The sequence below is a fragment of the Nuphar pumila genome, chromosome 9, assembly GCF_984573655.1.
Source record: "Nuphar pumila chromosome 9, dmNupPumi1.hap1.1, whole genome shotgun sequence".
In the NCBI taxonomy this organism is placed as follows: Eukaryota; Viridiplantae; Streptophyta; class Magnoliopsida; order Nymphaeales; family Nymphaeaceae; genus Nuphar; species Nuphar pumila.
Genome location: NC_143257.1, coordinates 127,271,057 through 127,289,283, shown reverse-complemented (window position 1 = coordinate 127,289,283; position 18,227 = coordinate 127,271,057). Strand labels below are relative to the sequence as shown.

At 37.8% G+C, this 18,227-nt stretch overlaps 2 protein-coding genes across 3 annotated transcripts; one reads left to right on the top strand and one right to left on the bottom strand.

Annotated features, from left to right (window-relative positions):
• The first annotated feature begins 3,531 nt into the window (after positions 1–3,531).
• LOC149829386 (uncharacterized) lies at positions 3,532–4,891 on the top strand. Its single transcript, XM_090017364.1, has 2 exons — positions 3,532–3,756; positions 4,621–4,891. The coding sequence occupies exons 1-2, from the start codon at positions 3,535–3,537 to the stop codon at positions 4,705–4,707; spliced, it is 309 nt and encodes a 102-aa protein (XP_089873490.1). The 5' UTR covers positions 3,532–3,534; the 3' UTR covers positions 4,708–4,891.
• A 5,449-nt stretch (positions 4,892–10,340) lies between these two features.
• Positions 10,341–17,861, bottom strand: LOC149829385 (eukaryotic translation initiation factor 2 subunit gamma-like). 2 transcript variants are annotated; one of them, XM_090017362.1, is made up of 9 exons: positions 17,733–17,861; positions 17,141–17,277; positions 16,239–16,300; positions 15,262–15,374; positions 15,076–15,178; positions 12,254–12,481; positions 11,921–12,139; positions 11,246–11,506; positions 10,341–10,906 (listed from the first exon to the last, which is right to left on the bottom strand). In XM_090017362.1, the coding sequence occupies exons 2-9, from the start codon at positions 17,244–17,246 to the stop codon at positions 10,604–10,606; spliced, it is 1,395 nt and encodes a 464-aa protein (XP_089873488.1). In that variant the 5' UTR covers positions 17,247–17,277; positions 17,733–17,861; the 3' UTR covers positions 10,341–10,603. The 2 variants fall into 2 exon arrangements, with proteins under 2 accessions (XP_089873488.1, XP_089873489.1); XM_090017363.1 differs by having other exon boundaries at positions 17,141–17,254; positions 17,733–17,854.
• Positions 17,862–18,227: the final 366 nt, after the last annotated feature.

Genomic DNA, 18,227 nt, shown 5'->3' with positions numbered 1-18,227 from the left:
TCGGGTAAATACCCGTGGTGAGTAAGTGATGCAAGCGCATCACATGTTATTTAATTTATTGAATATAACACTTTATTGTTCACACACTCACTTAGTTGTTGATATCTAGGACTACATTGTTGGAGTTCGGAGATCATGCTGAGCATGATTTTAATGTATGAATATGGAAGTGTTCTTATTTTTGGAGTACGGAGTCCATGCTATGCATGGTAGTAGTTAGTGGGATATTGAAGTGTGTTTGCTGCAGGTACATGTTTGATATTTGTTTGATATGAATTATTTTGATGTATTGCAATGTTTGATGTGATTGTATCCATGCTTACATGTAGTTACTTTCAATTTGATTATGTCTTCCATGTGAAATTGTATACTGAAAGCATGCCTCAAATGAATGTATCGTGTCATGAATAGTTTGCACATGAAAATATTAAGTTATCAATGCATGCATCATAATTCTTGTGATTGTATGACATCATATATTGCATGATAAATTTGATATTTTCTTCATCATAGTATTCTGATGGTTCTCTTTTAACTGGTTAGGATACTATTCGTAACATCATACGACAGAATGACTGCAAACCGTGAATGGATGTACCGTAGGATAGTGGACAATGAGTTATCGCATGAATATATGGATGGTGTCGACAGTTTTATTGAATTTGCAACGGCAAGTGTCAGTACGGTAGATCCCACAGGTCGGATTAGGTGTCCCTGCAAGATTTGTAAGAATAATCGATTTGTAGAACCTCATAGCGTTAGACATCACCTATACAAGAAGGGTTTTGTGAGTGATTATCAGAACTGGACGTTTCATGGAGAAGAATTTAGAAACGATTTTGATGCACGATAATCCATATACGAATTTGATATTTGATGCTGCAGGAACAGAACTGGGTTCTGCTATGAGTTCTAGTGATGTAAGAACTGTCGTAGATGAAGAATCACCAAACGATGCAGCTAGTAGATTTTATGATTTACTTAGAGATGCTGATGAGCCACTTTGGAACGGTTGTGAGAGTCACACTATCTTGTCTGCAGTTCTTCAACTAATGAATTTGAAGTCCGAGTATAATTTGAGTCAATCATGTTTTGACCGTTTGTGCATGATTGTGAAGAGTATGTTGCCTAAAGATGAGAAATTGCCACAAAATTTCTATCGTGCGAAAGTTATGGTCAACGCTCTAGGTATGGGTTACAAAAAGATTGATGCTTGTCCAAATCACTGCATGTTGTATTTCAAGGAGCAGGAAAACGACATATCATGCCCGTCATGTGGGCATCCTCGGTTCAAGCCAAAGACAAGAGGCAATGGTAGCACGAGATCAAAGGAAGTTTCATACAAGTCGCTCCGCTACTTTCCTATCACTCTTAGATTGCAGCGATTGTATATGTCTTCAAAGACAGCTAAACACATGAGATGGCATGCAAATAAAGTTCGACACGATGAAAACAAGATCACGCATCCTGTTGACGCTGAAGCTTGGAAGCACTTTGATCGTACTCATCAGAACTTCGCAATGGAAGTGCGAAATGTTAGACTCGGTCTATGTACAGATGGATTTAATCCATTTGGGGGTAGATCAACTCCATACTCATGCTAGCCAGTATTTGTAACTCCATACAACCTTCCACCAAGCTTGTGTATGAAACGTCCAAATCTTTTCTTGTCTCTGTTGATCCCTGGTCCGACCTCACCTGGCCAAAATCTTGATGTATATCTAAGGCCATTGATTGATGAATTAAAAGTACTGTGGGATGACGGTGTTACCACGTATGATGCCCACAAAAAACAAAATTTCAACATGAAGGTCGTTGTTCTATGGACAATCAGTGACTTCCCTGCATATGGTATGTTATCTGGTTGGAGCACATATGAGAGGTTGGCTTGTCCGTACTGCATGGAGGATTCCAAAGCTTTTAGATTGAGGCATGGAAGGAAGCCTTGCTGGTTTGATTGCCATCGTCGATTTCTACCCAGCGATCATCTGTTCCGACGTCAAAAGAATGCATTTACAGTAGGCAAAATTTCAACATGAATGTATTATAATTTATGCAATTAACGAATGATTTGAATTAGTGCAATACTTGATGTCAATGATTTGAATTATTTGAATGCATTGCAATGCTTGATGTGAATGACTTGAATGCATTGTAATACTTGATGTGAATTATTTGAATGTATTGTATGACATATGTTATTTGTTAGAATATGGTTCATGGAGGTTATAGTGGTCGCTCATCCAGTAATAGCCAGGCTCAACCTTCATCTTCACGGGCTCCTGTGATAGGTATATCATATAACTAATTAGATGCTTGATTAGTTCAAATGCACATTCTGAGAACTTGGTGTGTATTTTTTTACAGATGATGTTGCGCCTGTACACGACCCACCTACACCAGTTGATCGCACAAGTCAACAGCCAACACAGGAAACAGGGTCTTCTCAGGCTGGCACAAGAAGACTCATTCGAATAGTGTATATCGATAATCGACCGTAAGTATTTTGTTTTCAATTATTGCATATCTTTTAAATATTTTATATTGATATTTACTGTGTAACAATTCATGTGCAGCACGAGGTTTGAGCCACAAGAAGTAGTACGTGAGATTAGGAATTCACTTCTTCAACATCTACCAGGACCAGTTGCTCAATGGAAAGAGTACCCAAAGGAGGTATTACACAGATTGTGGTCCTCATTCATGGTATACAGTTGTTCCTCATAGTTAATGTGTTTCATATTTAATTTATTTAAGCAATGTCTACTAACTTTCTGAAAATATTTGTAGGCTTCGAATCGCTTTGCAACTACGGTGGAAGAAAATGATGCAAGGAAGGTGTGGCAGAAGGTGGCTGTCAATCGATTTGCAGACATGCTGCACACTATGAAGACTGCAGCAAAAAAAGCATCTGGCGTAGTAGATGATCCATTACTGTGGAAGGGCCATGGTCCTATTACTATCAGGAGAGATTACTGGGATGAAATGTGCGATATGTGGGCGGGAGATGCATTTAAAAATCGCTCTGCGAAGGCTTCACAAAATCGATCGAAGATGCCCAAAGCCCATCTACACACAGGTGGATCTAAGACATTTGGGAGCCACCTAAAGAAAATGGTAACTCATCAATATATAATATTAATTTTATAAGTATTGTTGCAAATTTGTGTACTAAATCTTTTGTCATTTAACTTCGCAGGAAGCAGAAAAAGGAGGCAGTGTACCATATAAGGATGTGTTTGTAGAAACACATAAACGGAAGACCACGGGAGTCTTCGTATCAGAGAAGGCGAGAACGACAACTGTATGTATTAATTCTATTAATAATCATTGCAATATATATGCAAGTCATCATAATGTTATCATTAATTATTAATGAATACTTTAAACATTATTTTGTAGGAGGCATATGAGCAACAAATGGTAGAGCGATATGGCGAAGACGCTACTCAGCATCCATCATTTGATCCTACAGCATGGGTGACTGCAGCAGGTGAACCCAAAAAAGGTCGCGTGTTCGGGTTTGGGAGTAATATGAACACTTCACCAGTTATTGGTTCTTCCAGTTACGGCTCACCAACTTCTTGCGCCGACATAAGCTCCAAGCAGCCGACTATTCTTTCCGGTGATGATGTACGCGAGATCATTAATGAATCACTGAATAACTACTTCCAATACACCGTCGCCCCCTTTCTCCGAAATGAGATCAAGGCCGCTGTTCAGGATAGGGGATCTTCGATTCCAGGTCCCTCTCAGGTATAATCACATATATAGTTTTTTTGACTGTCTTAAAGCACATCTGAGCATGGTAGAATCACATATAGAGTTTTTCTAGATGCCTTAGAACACATATGAACATGCTATAATCACATATTCAATTTTTTTACTGCCTTAGCACACATATGAGCATGATAGAATCACATATATATATATATATATATATATATATATATATATATATATATATATATATATTTAACTTTTTGTCTGTCTTAGAGCACATATGAGCATGATAGAATCACATATAAAGTTTTTTTGATTGCATTAGAACACATAAGCATGCTATAATCACATATTCAGTTTTTTTACTGCCTAAGAACACATATGAGCATATTATAATCACATATTCTGTTTTTTGACTGCCTTAGCACACATATGAACATGCTATAATAACATATAGAGTTTTTTAACTGCCTTAGAACACATATGAACATGTTATATATCATTTATGATAGAATCACATATAAAATTTTTGGCTTTGCCTACCTTAGAGCACATATGAGCATGCTATATTCACATATTCAATTTTTTTACTGCCTTAGCACACATACGAGCATGATCGAATCACATATATAGTTTTTTGCCTGCCTTAAAGCACATCTGAGCATGGTAGAATCACATATAGAGTTTTTTTATATGCCTTAGAACACATATGAACATGCTATAATCACATATTCAATTTTTTGACTGCCTTAGCACACATATGAGCATGATAGAATCACATATAGAGTTTTTTTATTGCCTTAGATCACACATGAGCACATGATAGAATCACATATAGTGTGTAATTTATTTCATTATATTTTGTTTATCAATACTGACTGTTCTTTTCTTGTGTAGGCTGCTAGCGATAATCAGGGTAGTGGAGTTGAAGGGACAGATAAAGACAATGAACAAGAAGACACACAAAATCTTGGCGATGATTAGAGGACTGTGTTGAAGAAGTTCTATTTTTTTTATTTTTCCTAATTGTAATTGTTGAATTGTAAATAATTAAACTTCTTAGTTTTAAGGTGGAACGATTAATTATTATAGATACTTGTTATATGAATTTTTTTGTGTGGTTTGTTTTTTATTTACAGGAAATATAAATTGTACAGGAAATATAAATTGTACAGTTCTCGGTAATTAATTTTTAAATAAATTTTTTTTTTATTTTTTTTCGTTTTTGCGACGGATTAGCGACGGATGATTCCGTCGCTATTCATATTAATCTAGCGACGGCTTAGCGACGGAATTAAATCCGTCGCCACGCCGTGGTCGCCGTTTAGTACCGGCGGATTGGCGACGGAATGTAGCGCTCGTTATTCCGTCGCAATTAGCGACGGACTTGGCGACGGAATTATTCCGTCGCCAGTTAGCGTCGAAATATTCGCGACGTAAGCATACTGTCACCGCGTTGTCGCTAATCCGTCGCTAACCATGTTAGCGACGGATTAGCGACGGAATGTGGTCGTCGCTAATCTACTGCTTTGTTGTAGTGCAACATATAAACAGATAATAATAATTGAATTACTATCTACTTTACTGTAGACACATTTGTCAACATCATGAATTTTAAAACCATTATGTACCAGAGAACTATCAAATTTTTCATGCCATTGCTTAGGGGCTTGCTTTAATCCATATAAGGATTTCTCAAGTTTGCAAACTTTGCGCTCTTTTCCTAGCACTACAAAACCTTCAGGTTACTCCATATATATCTCTTTATTTAATTCTCCATTCAAAAAGGTCGTTTTCACGTTCATTTGATGGATTTGAAGCTTATATATGACATCCATCGCAATCAGAATTCTAATAGTAGATATTTTGGTTACAGGAGAAAAAATATCAAAATAATCAATACCTTCTTTTTGTTTAAAGCCTTTTGCAACCAAACGCGCTTTAAATTTATCGATTGTACCATCAACTTTTAATTTCTTTTTGAAAATCCATTTGCAACCAATAGTTTTGCAACCAACAGGTAAATCCACTAATTTCCAAACATTATTAGACATAATTGATTATATTTCATAATTAATAGCTTCTCTCCAAAAGGCAGCATCTTGAGAAGACATAGCCTCTTGAAAAGACACAGGATCATTCTCAATTAGAAATGTATAAAAGTCAGAACCAAAATTAGTTGGTTTTTTAATGCGTTTATTGTGTCTAACTACAGTTTTTGGTTCATCAACACAATCATTAGAATATTCAATCATGTCATTAACAGAATGTTCATCTACTGTAATGCGCTTGCCATCAAGAAGAGAATCAAATACATTTTTATGTTCTATGAAAGATGTATCTCTAGATTCTATAATAACATCATTAACAATGTCCAGAAATCTATATGCTTTACTATGTTCAGCATACCCAACAAATGCACATTTAAATGCTTTAGGTCCAACCTTCTTCCTTTTATTTTCTGGAATTTTAACATATGCTAAACAACCCCAAACATGAAAATAACTAAGATTAGGTTTCTTACCAAAACACAATTCATAAGGTGATTTTTTAGATTTGGAATAAGGAACTCGGTTAAAAATATAACAAGCAGAAAGTATTGCCTCTCCCCATAAGTTGGAATGCAAACCCGTATTAAGAAGCATAGCATTCATCATTTCTACAAGTGTTATGTTTTTCCTTTCTGCTACTCCATTTTGTTCAGGAGTTCTAGGTGCTGAAGTTTGATGGATAATGTCATTATCTCCACAGAATTTATCAAATTCTCTTCATAAGTATTCACCGCCTCTATCTGTTCTTAAATGTACAATATTTGTTTTAAACCTATTTTTTACTTCAGCAAGATAAAGAAGAAATTTGAAAAATGCTTCAGATTTATGTTTCATCAAATAAAAATAATAGAATTTCGAGTAATCATCTATAAAGGTAATGAAATACCAATTGCCACCACAACTTAAAACATTATCCATCGTACACACATCAGAATGCATTAATTCAAGCAATTTATAATTCTTTTCTACACTAGGAAACGAGAGTCTAGTTAGCTTAGTTTGAATGCATGTCTCACACTTATGTTTATGTTATATTCTAACATGACAAGGAAGAAGACCAAAGTTATTCATATTATGAATGCAACTAGAATTTATATGTCCTAATCTTGAATGCCAAAGAAAATAGGAGTCAACCATATAAACAAAAGTAGTAGCTTCATTTATGCTCATCTTGAACATTCCACCAGTGGTAAACCCTTTTCCTACAAAGATTTTTCCTTTGATCACAGTTACAATCCCAGACTCAATAACAATCTTAAAGTCATTTCGTGACAGTAGATCTGCAGAGATTAAATTTTTTCGAACTTCTGGAGTATAGTGGACATTCTCAACTGTTAGAACTTTTTCGGAGGTGAACTTAATTTTCACACTCCCTTTTCCTAGCACTTTAGTTGAGGAAGAGTTTCTCATAAAGAGATTGCATCCCTCCCCCACTACTTCATACAACTTGAACAAGTTTCTGTCGTTTGTCACATGAACAGTGCTTCCAGTATCCAGGTATCAGTCCTTATTTGCAGCCACCATAAAGGTTTCAGAGATTACAACAACAAGTCTCTCTTCTGACTCATTTGGCTTAGGACCAGTCCTCTTCCGGTCTTTGCATTCTCTAGCAAAATGGCCAAACTTGTCACAAACATAGCAACTAATCTTCTTTTTATCAGTTGGCTTTTCCCTTTCACGAAATTCTTTTTTATTTTTTCAGTTTTCATGATTTTGTCACCCTTGTTACTAACAAAATTCACTTTAGGATAACCTTCTTTAGGACTCGAATTCTTTTTGTCACAAAGACGAGTCTCTTCCTCAATTCGGATGTCCTTAAGAAGACCATCTAAAGTGATTTTCTCATTTTTATGTTTTAGGTGATTCCTATATTCTTTCCAGGAATCTGGCAGTTTCCCAATGATGACAGCAACTTGGAAGTCATCATCAAGATACATATATTCTCCTTTGATCTTATAGGCCAGAATTTGAGCAATATCGGCTTATCATCAACAATAGAAAAATTAACATACTAGTCTACGATAAACCTTTTGTTACCAGCATCTTCTGCATTGTACTTGATCTCGAGAGCATTCCACAACTCTCCAGCCGACTTCAATGGTGAATACAGGTCAAATAGAGAATCGGCTAAAGTGTTCAGGATATGCCCTTTGCATCGGTAGTTATCAGCATGCCACTTTTCTCGCTCTTTCTTCTGTTCTTCTGTCTCAACTTCTCTAACAACGACAGTGGGATAGAGCTTTTTGAGGACATAGTCGATATGCAGCTCGGACAGCAAGAAAGAGACATTTGATTGTCATCGCTTGAAGTTTGACCCATCAAATCGATCGAGTTTTTCAAGGTCACGGCTAAGCAGATTGATGGAGTTGGATGTCGAACCAGAGGCCATAAATGAAGTTCTAAAATTGTTAGTACAACCTTGTGAAAAATGGATTTCAGAAAAGAGATTTCAAGCCTAGAGGCACGTTCTTAAGATCACTATCTTTAGAACTTCAATCGCCCCACTCCGGAAATTCCGAAGATGCGAAAAAGGGTTTTGTTACGACTGAGTTTCCAGGATACAACTAGGCTTGAACCTCAAGAGAGTCACTGCTTCGCAAAAACAGATGACCTCTCCCACACATGAACTCTGCAAGCCAAACCGAGAAGATAGAAAGGAGAAAACTGGAGAGTCAGAAATTCTGATGTCTTCAAAAGACAAAAATAGAGGATATTTATAGATTTTTAGATAGGCCAAAACGTTTGGAGATAAATGAGATTAATGGCCATAAATTTGACAATTTAAAAATAGAACGAAAAGGTACCTGAACGGTCACCCACCTTTGACTGTCAATCAAAGGCCTTCAAAATCGTCTGCATGATCTACAATGCTCTTCACGAATGTGCTTAAGCAGTCATCCTAAAAAGAGGTGATGGTCACGACCCTTCGAACCGACAACCCAATTTAACAGCAACATCACACCACTCAAGAGACCTTCGGTTACTTCACCACTAGAAAAATGCCGTCAGCTATCAGTCTTGCGGCTAGTTGATAGCTATATATCTTAGTGAGTAACGCTACCCAAATCACTCATTGATGCCTAGGCATTCATTTGTTTGTTCTTGTACCATCATGCACACTTAAAACCACTTATTGTGATCTTTGGAAGAATTAGCTCTAATTAACATGCACTTCTGTGTACCAAACTCTGCAAAAATCTTATCCTGAGTTGAGAGGCACTTTACCAAATCTTAAAAAGCATCCTCCAATTCGCTGACCTAAAGCAATGCAAAACAACACACCACATCCGTGTTGCCACACACCGTTGCAACAGCGTTGATACTATTGTCTATCGCATGACAAGCTGTCATTGCCTGCTACTATGCCATGTGTTATCATACACCGTCGCATCAACACCATCGCATCAATGCTAATACCATTACACCGCTGATAGCCTAACACATACCACCCGCTGATATGCTCAATGCATTCTTCACTTGATGATGCTTCGTACTACCCTTGCCACATTCCGATTATTGCAACACCAAACATTGCACACACATCCCTTGTCAAAAGCCATTATCTACCTCAACGCGTGAGTGTCATTTTATTACCCGCACAACTGGTTGTGCCTGTACATGACAATGTCCGTATGCACCAAAACTATGAATGCACATTGATCTCCAAACACCGAATGTCCTATTTTACCCGCATGTCTATGGTGCTTACGAGGTCAGCCTGTGACAGTTAGTATCGTGCTTCAATTCATGAATCCTCTACGAGAAAACTGACATTGTGGAGCCTTTTGCTAAAACTAATACAAAGTCTTATCAGTTCCCAGCCTCACAAGTCACAATCTTTAGAAACTGGTGGACTTGGGACACTTCAATGAGGGAAATCCTTGTAAAGATACACTGCAAAAGAACCTTACAAATACAAAAGGAACGAGTGGCCAGAATGAGGCTTCAGGCCACCATTGTCGAAACGGTTCAGTCCTATAACTTGACCATGTGAACTTCTGAAAGTTAATATAGAGGTTCATCCCTGTAGTTGAACGATATGAAGTGCAAGCGCCAACTTTAGACACTGGTGAAGAAAACAAGATAGACTGCATTGCCAGGCCTGATCATCACAATTCATGACATACATAGTTAGACTGGGAAGGCAGCCGACATGAAGAAGAAAAGGGAGTAGGGGCCAGGGGAAGGGAAGGTTAAAAAGTAGAGGAACGAAAGAAGAAGAAAAAGAAGGAAAAAAAAGGGGAAAAGAACAAACACAAACCTTTGCTAATCGGCTAGGTGGTATAACAATCGAGGACTTGCAGGTTAAAAGAAGGAAAAAAGGTGTCTACCTGCAGCCGATTGCAGGCAACTGTGGAAAGTAAGAAACCCAAACCAACATCGCAACACAAGGCCCTTTAAAGCAAAAGAACAAAAATAAAAAAAGAGCCCAATAAAAAAATGGGCCATGAAACCCTGACCAAACCTGGATGAAGGTGGGTTGGTCGGCTTAGTCTGCCAGACCCAATGCCCACCACTACATGAAGTTTCCAGCAACTTTCAAATTCCCTCTGCAAGCACGACCAGTGCAACTCGTAGAAACATCATTAGATGATAAGCACACAAATTCTCTAACAATACTAAAATCAAAATATAAAGAATACAACAATCTCAACTCATACCAATGAAGAAAAAGACTTTCGCGCAAGCACATAACATGTCGCAAGAAAATTAAGCCAGGTTTTCTCCTCCACCTCACAAAAATTGTTCCCAGCAGTTCTCTGCCAGCCCACATCTCTACTCTTCTCTGTAAATAGATGAACGAAACTTCGTGGTTTTAACTTTATTTTTTAGATGGGGCAAGCAGGGACGTCGAGTGTAAGGCCGGCCTGGATTTGGCCCCAGCCAATAAGGCGCCAGTGCTTCTCTACACGCCGGCTTAGGGCCACCTTCTCACCTTTGCTGGTGCAGACAGGTGCCGTGAGCAGTAACTTGGCAAGATCATTCTTCACGGCAATTACACGAGCACCAGTAGACATGGAACCAATGTTGAGCATTAGAATCTCACCCTTAGCCAGCTTGGCCACCTTCCCTTGCTTCTCCGAGCCCTTTGTCCTGACTCCCAGCAACCGCCGGAGAAGGAAGAAGTTTACCTTGAAACGTATCCAGGAGAGATCAACCTCAGAAATCAATAAAACCACAAACACTATCTGGAAACCATGATTAATCACCAAGGCACATATTCTAATGTCTAACACCCCAAACAAGTGAAGAAAACAGATAAGCAGTTTAAACCAGAGGTTTTTTCCTTCTAGCATGTTAAAATTTCCAGATGAAATATTCTTCAAAAAAAATTCAGATGCAATTGTGGCAAGAGCTTTAGAAGATTATGGGAAGCAACACTGAAATTTCAGCATGATTTTACAGGATTTTAGAAATTACTTGAAACTTCAGGACAAGGAAACTCAAAGGTATCTTCAAAGTGCCCTTACCTCAAGCTCCACATAAACTTCAGGGAGGGATCCGACCTCCCCAAGAACCTGCCCAACCAACCTATCAGCGCGTGTTAATGTGGGGTCCATTGTGGTGCCAACTCCAATAAGGCCACCTGGAACAGCAAACTGCAGCTCATTCTGCTCAGCATACAATGAAACTATTCTGGAGTATATAGGCGTACATCTCATATTTCCATTTTCATCTTTCACTACTATCCCTGGACGAACTTCAATATACTGGTTCACTTTTAAAACCCCCTGCAACATAACATAAACGTGGCTTATAGAAAATGTCAAAATAAGCAGCAAGTTGAAAGAAACTAAAAGAGCCACCACCCCTGGCATGCATCAGGTCGGCATACATATCAGTGAAGCCCAAAATTTCATCCTCAGTTCATAGAAGCTCTAGCAATCAAATTTGTTAGGCAAACTTGTCTCCACAGCTGCTCGGTAACAAGCCGCATAGTCAGTGAAAACTAACGTTATTGATTGATGATAAGATCTCTCCAGGTCCAAATTTTGGGACAGCAAAATTTGAACTTTAAAAAGAAAAATACAGTTAAAAGGTTTTAAAACAGTTATAGGCACTAATCGAGAGCTGAAAAAAACAAGTGAAACCCTCACTTGATCACAACACTCCACTCAAGCTTGAATTCATGGAAGTAGATGTACCCTTAGAATGCTTCCACCAGCAACCCCTCCTTTTATTTCATCAACTTCAGACCCAGGCTTATTCACATCAAATGACCGGATCACAATCATATTTGGTGGTGAAACGAAGTTCCTCTCAGGGATTGGGATTTTTTTCACTATGTACTCACAAACCACATCGATGTTGTATTTCAGTTGTGCAGATATAGGCACAACAGGTGCTCCATCTGCAACAGTGCCCTGCAGATTCAAGAGAGAAGCTTACAGTTTGGTCCTAACCCCATCCCAAAATTAGAAAGAAAAAAAAATGCCTTTAAAAGGCGGCAGCCTTTGACATTATACAAGATAACTGACCTGGATAAACTTCTGGATTGCTTCATACTGATTCATAGACACACTTTCTTGTACAAGATCAATTTTGTTTTGTAGAATGATAATGTGCTGGAGACGCATAATTTCAACAGCAGCAAGATGCTCAGAAGTCTGGGGTTGAGGACAGCTTTCATTGCTTGCAATTAGAAGCAATGCTCCATCCATGATGGCAGCCCCGTTAAGCATTGTAGCCATAAGAATATCATGTCCCTGTCATGTATAGAAAAAAATAATTATTAAAAGAACTTAGAACCACAAAGGGTAGGTTGAAAACATCATCAGTATGTTCTCCTAGAAGGATTTCAACACTGAGCTGGCCTATCATGAAAGTATCTCATGCGAAAATGATGCTTATGTCAAATTCAAATGCATAATTGCTGATAATTGAAATAAATAATAAACAGAAGACTCAAAAATTAAGAAAATGTAGGGAGTAATGAAATTAAATGGCTTCAATGGCAACAGAAAATAAGACACGGAGATATTTCCCAACATTTTCATTAAGATGTGCAGCTCAAATGGAAAGTTACAATCATTACTTGGTAGTTGGTTCTCTATTTTAGGTCTTGACTGAACAAATCTTATCCTGGAGTTATAAGGCCTATATCATCCAAAATTCCTATTCATGAATAGCAGTATTTGGGCAGCCTAGCAAATAAGCACAACAGCCATCACAGCTAGAGACCATTGGAAAACTCTCGCTTCGAAAATGAGAGCTAAGGATAGATTATGTTGCAAGCTTAACAACCTCAATCTTAGGTCATAATATGCGATCAATGAATCACATGATGCATCCATACTCCATATGTCCTCCAGCTTGCACACTACATACTTGATACACTGATGTTTCAAGCCCATAAGTTATAATACACAATGCCAACCTAGCTCAGATAGTAATAAGTGACACAAACAGGTTAAGCAAGCTGAAGGATTAATGCTCTTTAGCATCTAAGGGGTCCTTGCGAAAATGAAAATTTCAACCAGTAGATAGAAGATCATGAGAAGACAAGTACATAATAAACCAGATAAATTGAAAATTGCATTAAGTCATAGTTAGCAAACCTGGCGATCCGACTTGGGAATCACCCGAGTCGGATCGGATGGGCCACTAATTGGGCTGCCAATTCAGGCCAATCCTGTTTTAACCAGGATCGGGCTTGAATCGTCTGGGAATCGGCTGACTCAGCGAGTCGCCAATTCAGGTCTGAAAGGATCGACAGTTGACCCTTATCATTCTCTCTCGACCCTTCTCGAACCCTAGGCAACTGCCGGCGACCTCTCTCTCTCTCTCTCTCTCTCTCTCTCTCTCTCTCTCTCTCTCTCTCTCTCTCTCTCTCTCTCTCTCTCTCTCTGAGGCGTGCCGAGGAGGCCCTCTCTCTCTTTCTCCACGAGCCGAGGAAGCCTTCTCACTCTCTTTGCCTTGTCTCTGTTGTGGCCTTGGGGGCCATAGATTTCTTCTTTTTTTTTGTCCAGACTGATGAGGGTTTCCCACTTTCCCTATATTGCAGTGTGCACAATGAACACTATTGGGGGTTTATTTTGTTGTCCACACAATCCCACACTACACACACAAACATGGTACAAGTGTGGGGTTTCCCTATAATTTTTAGGATTTTTTACCTTTTGAAGATTGCAGATAAATTGTGAATTTTTTGCCCAGTTTATAGTTTCTATTAGTGCCAAAATATTACAAAATGATGCTTGCAACAGGTTGAAATTTGAAAATTAAAAATTTCAGGTATGCTTCTTTATTAGTTTATTCTGTTATGATATGCATTAATTGAATTTTATGATTTAGAACTTAGAAAGGTAGTGATTACTAGTATACTTGTTCATTTTTTACTTGTTTCATTTCATTGTTATTCTTATGTATGTGCAGCTACAAAGCTTATTTTATTTTTTATGCAAATATTTTGTAGTTTCTATTCTTTGATGCTTTGATTTAGTGAATTTTCTGCTTGGAGTTTGATTATTTGTATTCACGTTGTAGAAAACATAGTGTTATATTCAATATTTAAAAAATTAAAGTTTAATTAAAAAACACTAAAAAAATTAGGTCCTAACCCGCCCGAGCTACTGAGTCCACCGGATGACCTGCGAGTCAGGGGTCAGGCGATCTGAGTCGGAGTCACGGGTTTGCCAACCATTAAGTAAGTAGGCACAGACAACCAATTCTGAGCTGATGATTTGATCAGAAATAAATTGAAGTATCATTACCAATCAAGAGCTCATAAGAGAACAAGGAAACATGATTCGATTTGGATGACCTTCAATTATTGTTGGAGTCACTTTCACTAATTTGAAAGACAGAACTCAAGAGGGTGGAAGAATCACTTATGTACTGAGAGTCACGAAAATAAGACCAAAGATGGTCTAACGGGATTAAATTGATCATATGAAATAAGGATTACAACTGATTTGCATATAAAAACTGATGGGCACAATTGATTGGCAATGTGAGGTAAGTTGGAGTGTTTGGTCAATGCTAATCATTTTTCAAATTGTTTTCAATCTCATGTTTTAGTAATTTTATGAATGACTTAAACAAGCCAAGGTGAAAGAAAACAAAACCAATTCCAGATCATGAGAAGGTTCTTAATATCAAAACCTATCATCTGGAAAAGTTTATAAAAGTAGTTGAATTTCAATGGCATATGCTATGTGGCCAAAAGTCATGCAAATGCCTCAAACACCAACAAAAATAGGTGTATAAAAAGAAACAAAATACAGATTCACAGCTGGATTGCTAACAGGAATACCAGAAAATGCTTTGTCCAAATAAGAGATCAGATAAATGAACCTACAGGACAGTCCACAAATGAAACATGCCTCAAAAGCTTCATCCTACAATTCTCGAATCCAAGAACATCACATAAAGGACTGTCTTCCTTCCCACTTCCATAAGCCCTGTATAGGAAATCAAATAGGAAGTTATGCCATGCAGATACCAAAATAATATGACGAAAGGAAAGACCCCTTGAATAACATACTTATAGCACATTGGCCGAGGGCAGCGCTCATCTTCACATTTGTATATCTTGGCATTAGCATACCCCAGCTTAATGGTGATATTACGCTCAAGTTCATTCTTAAAGCGAACAGTCTAAAGACAGCAATTCCAAAATCAGCAGATACACCAAAAACAACTGACAAGGAATGACTTCAAACATGTAACTCTTTTTAATTTTAGCAATAGAGAGAGCATCTTTTTCAAAATCCATATTCATATTGAGAAATGAGATAAGTGAACTTTAAGGTAAAACTTTTTAAAGTCATCCTTTGAAGGTAAACCCAGAGACTCAGGAATCAACTCAGCAAGCATAGACTCGAGCCAGGTCAACTAGGTGACAGCTGGGTTATGATAACTTTTATATTTATAGATATATAGCTAATTACATATATATATGTATAATAAACACACATGTGTAAGTTTTATGACACACATGAATACATGAAGTTCTTATATGAATGTTTTACTATGTCAACATGTACCCATTATATAAAACATACACACATATATGACTTGGGAGAGTCATAAGTTGACTCAGCTGAGTCGTGGCCGAGTCATATGAAAACTCAGCTGACTTGGCCCAGCCTTGTGCAAATGCTCCAAAATAGGCCGAGTTGAGCCCAGTCATCGAGTTGACTTGGCAAGTTTTCAAACTATGGCAATTGTTAGATGAAATCATCAGGAAGGGGAAAAGAAAAAAACTGTGATTAAAGTATCTTCTCCTTTTCTTTTCGGGTGGTTGGGGAAGTCTTACCCCATAGATATAAAGCTAGACAGGTTCATGTATAAATGGCTTCATAAGGAATGAACAAGAAAAAAAATCAGCCCTGTAAATTCTTCTCATGATCTCAAAGAATACTTCCAAGAATACTAATGAATCAACCAGAAAAATTACTGATGAAAAGGAGAAAAGCAGAAAAAAGATACAAAAGATTTGCACTTAGGGGAGCATATCACCTGCACACCAGATATTGCTTTAACAACAGTAGACTTCCCATGTGCCACATGCCCAATTGTACCTGACAATAGAATTAACGAAGACTCAACACAGGCACAATTTGATGGGAACATAACTACGAAAAGCATGAAACTAACAAACAAAATTTTCATAAGAAAAAAATGGGCTACATTCAGGACTATGACAAAGACTGAAAGGCATCCAAATGACAATCAACAGCTTTTCCAATTTCTACTGTTTATAGATCAACAACCTCTACACTTCAAGTAAACAAATTTACAGTACTTCAAGTGACTCGGTAATAGTTTTACGTGCAAAGTAGCTTCAAGAGATGCCATTTAATAAGACAAGTTCATCACAGGTACAATGTGATAAATGACCATGATGCAGAGGGCACGCTGTAAAGGCTGAGGGCATGAAAAAGAACAGTATTTTTAAGACAAAGTTATCAGAAAAACTTAACAACTAATTAATTGTATTTTGGAAAGTCGATGTGAAGAGGCATTCTTAGCAACCATGAGACTTCATGGAAAAGAGTCATCCTCAAAAAAAAACTCTGAGAAGCCAAATTACTTATTGGACGAGAATCAGATCAACAATATGGTTCAGTAACCTAGAAACAATTGTCAACAAACAAAATAGTACTGTTATCCCCTTCAGTTTAGAAGGCAAAACATAGATAAATTCCAACATACCATCCCAAACGAAAACTATATAACAAAACTCACCATGTGAATCGTCAACAAAGACATATCATAATAATAAAAATAAACAGTAAGTTGATCAATACACTAATCTATCATAAACAATCAAGTTAATCCAATCAGTAGTTCTCTAAACTGATACTTCATGCCAAATACATTTCAATACACAAGCACGGAACACCAAAGCAGACACCGACCTATGTTGATCGTAGCTTGACGCGAAATTACTTCAGGCGAGAGCGGATGTAATTTTTTCACATCAAGCTTACCCAGGTCCTGCTCCATTAACCCCTTCCGCGACATCTTGCCTACTGCAGGAAAGAAATCAACACTCCTGTCAACGAAAAATACCAAAAATAGTTCAGCAAAAGATTAAAAAAGTCCTAACTTTCACAGAAATAAGCACATCTCCCATCAGAAGAAACACAAGAAAATAAAAAGCAAATTCACAAGAAGTAGTTAAAATAAAAGAAAACCCTAGCGATTGAGCGATGCACATTGAACCCCTGCCTTGTCTTAGTCCAAAGAAACAAATCCTACAATTGAATAAACCTAAGAAGTAGAAATCATCTCTGCAAACTTCACCAGGTAAAAAACCCTAGAAACCGTTCAATCGTTTGTTGTTTGCATCCAAAAACCTTTAAAAGTATTGTTTCTGATTCCAGGAAACCCTAAAAATCGATCGACGAAAGGAGAAAATTAAACCGATGAGATTCTTTAATACATGACCAAAATGGATGGGAAAAATGGGCGGGACAAAAAAAACCAAGAAGAGAAGGAAGTCCATACCTTTGATTCAGGCAAACGGAGACAGCAGAGAAGATCAGAATTCGGGCGGATAAGACGACGAAGGAGACGAAGAAACGGAGGAGATGAAGAAGAGGCGCGACGACTCTCTCCGAACGAAAACAAACAGCTCCGTCGGAGAGAGAGAGAGAGAGAGAGGAAGTGAAGCACACGAGAGCGAGGTTTTAGCGCTTGGCGTTGGAAAGTATCATACTACCCTTATTTATTTCCATAAAGAACACGTTCAAGCATTTAAGCTAGCTAGTCAACGACAGAATGAGGGAAGGGAGAAGATGGTAATTGGCAGAGGGCGCAAACGGATCAGATTCGAGCCTGATCATGATAGTTCCGATTCCATATCCGAAACAAGCACAGTAGACCTGAATCTGAGTCTGGATCCGAACCATATCCAGTGAGGTAGGATTCCATTCGGATCCAAAATATGTGGTAATTATGGGATCCAGTAAGGAAACCATTAAAAGAAAGGTCTTTATATAT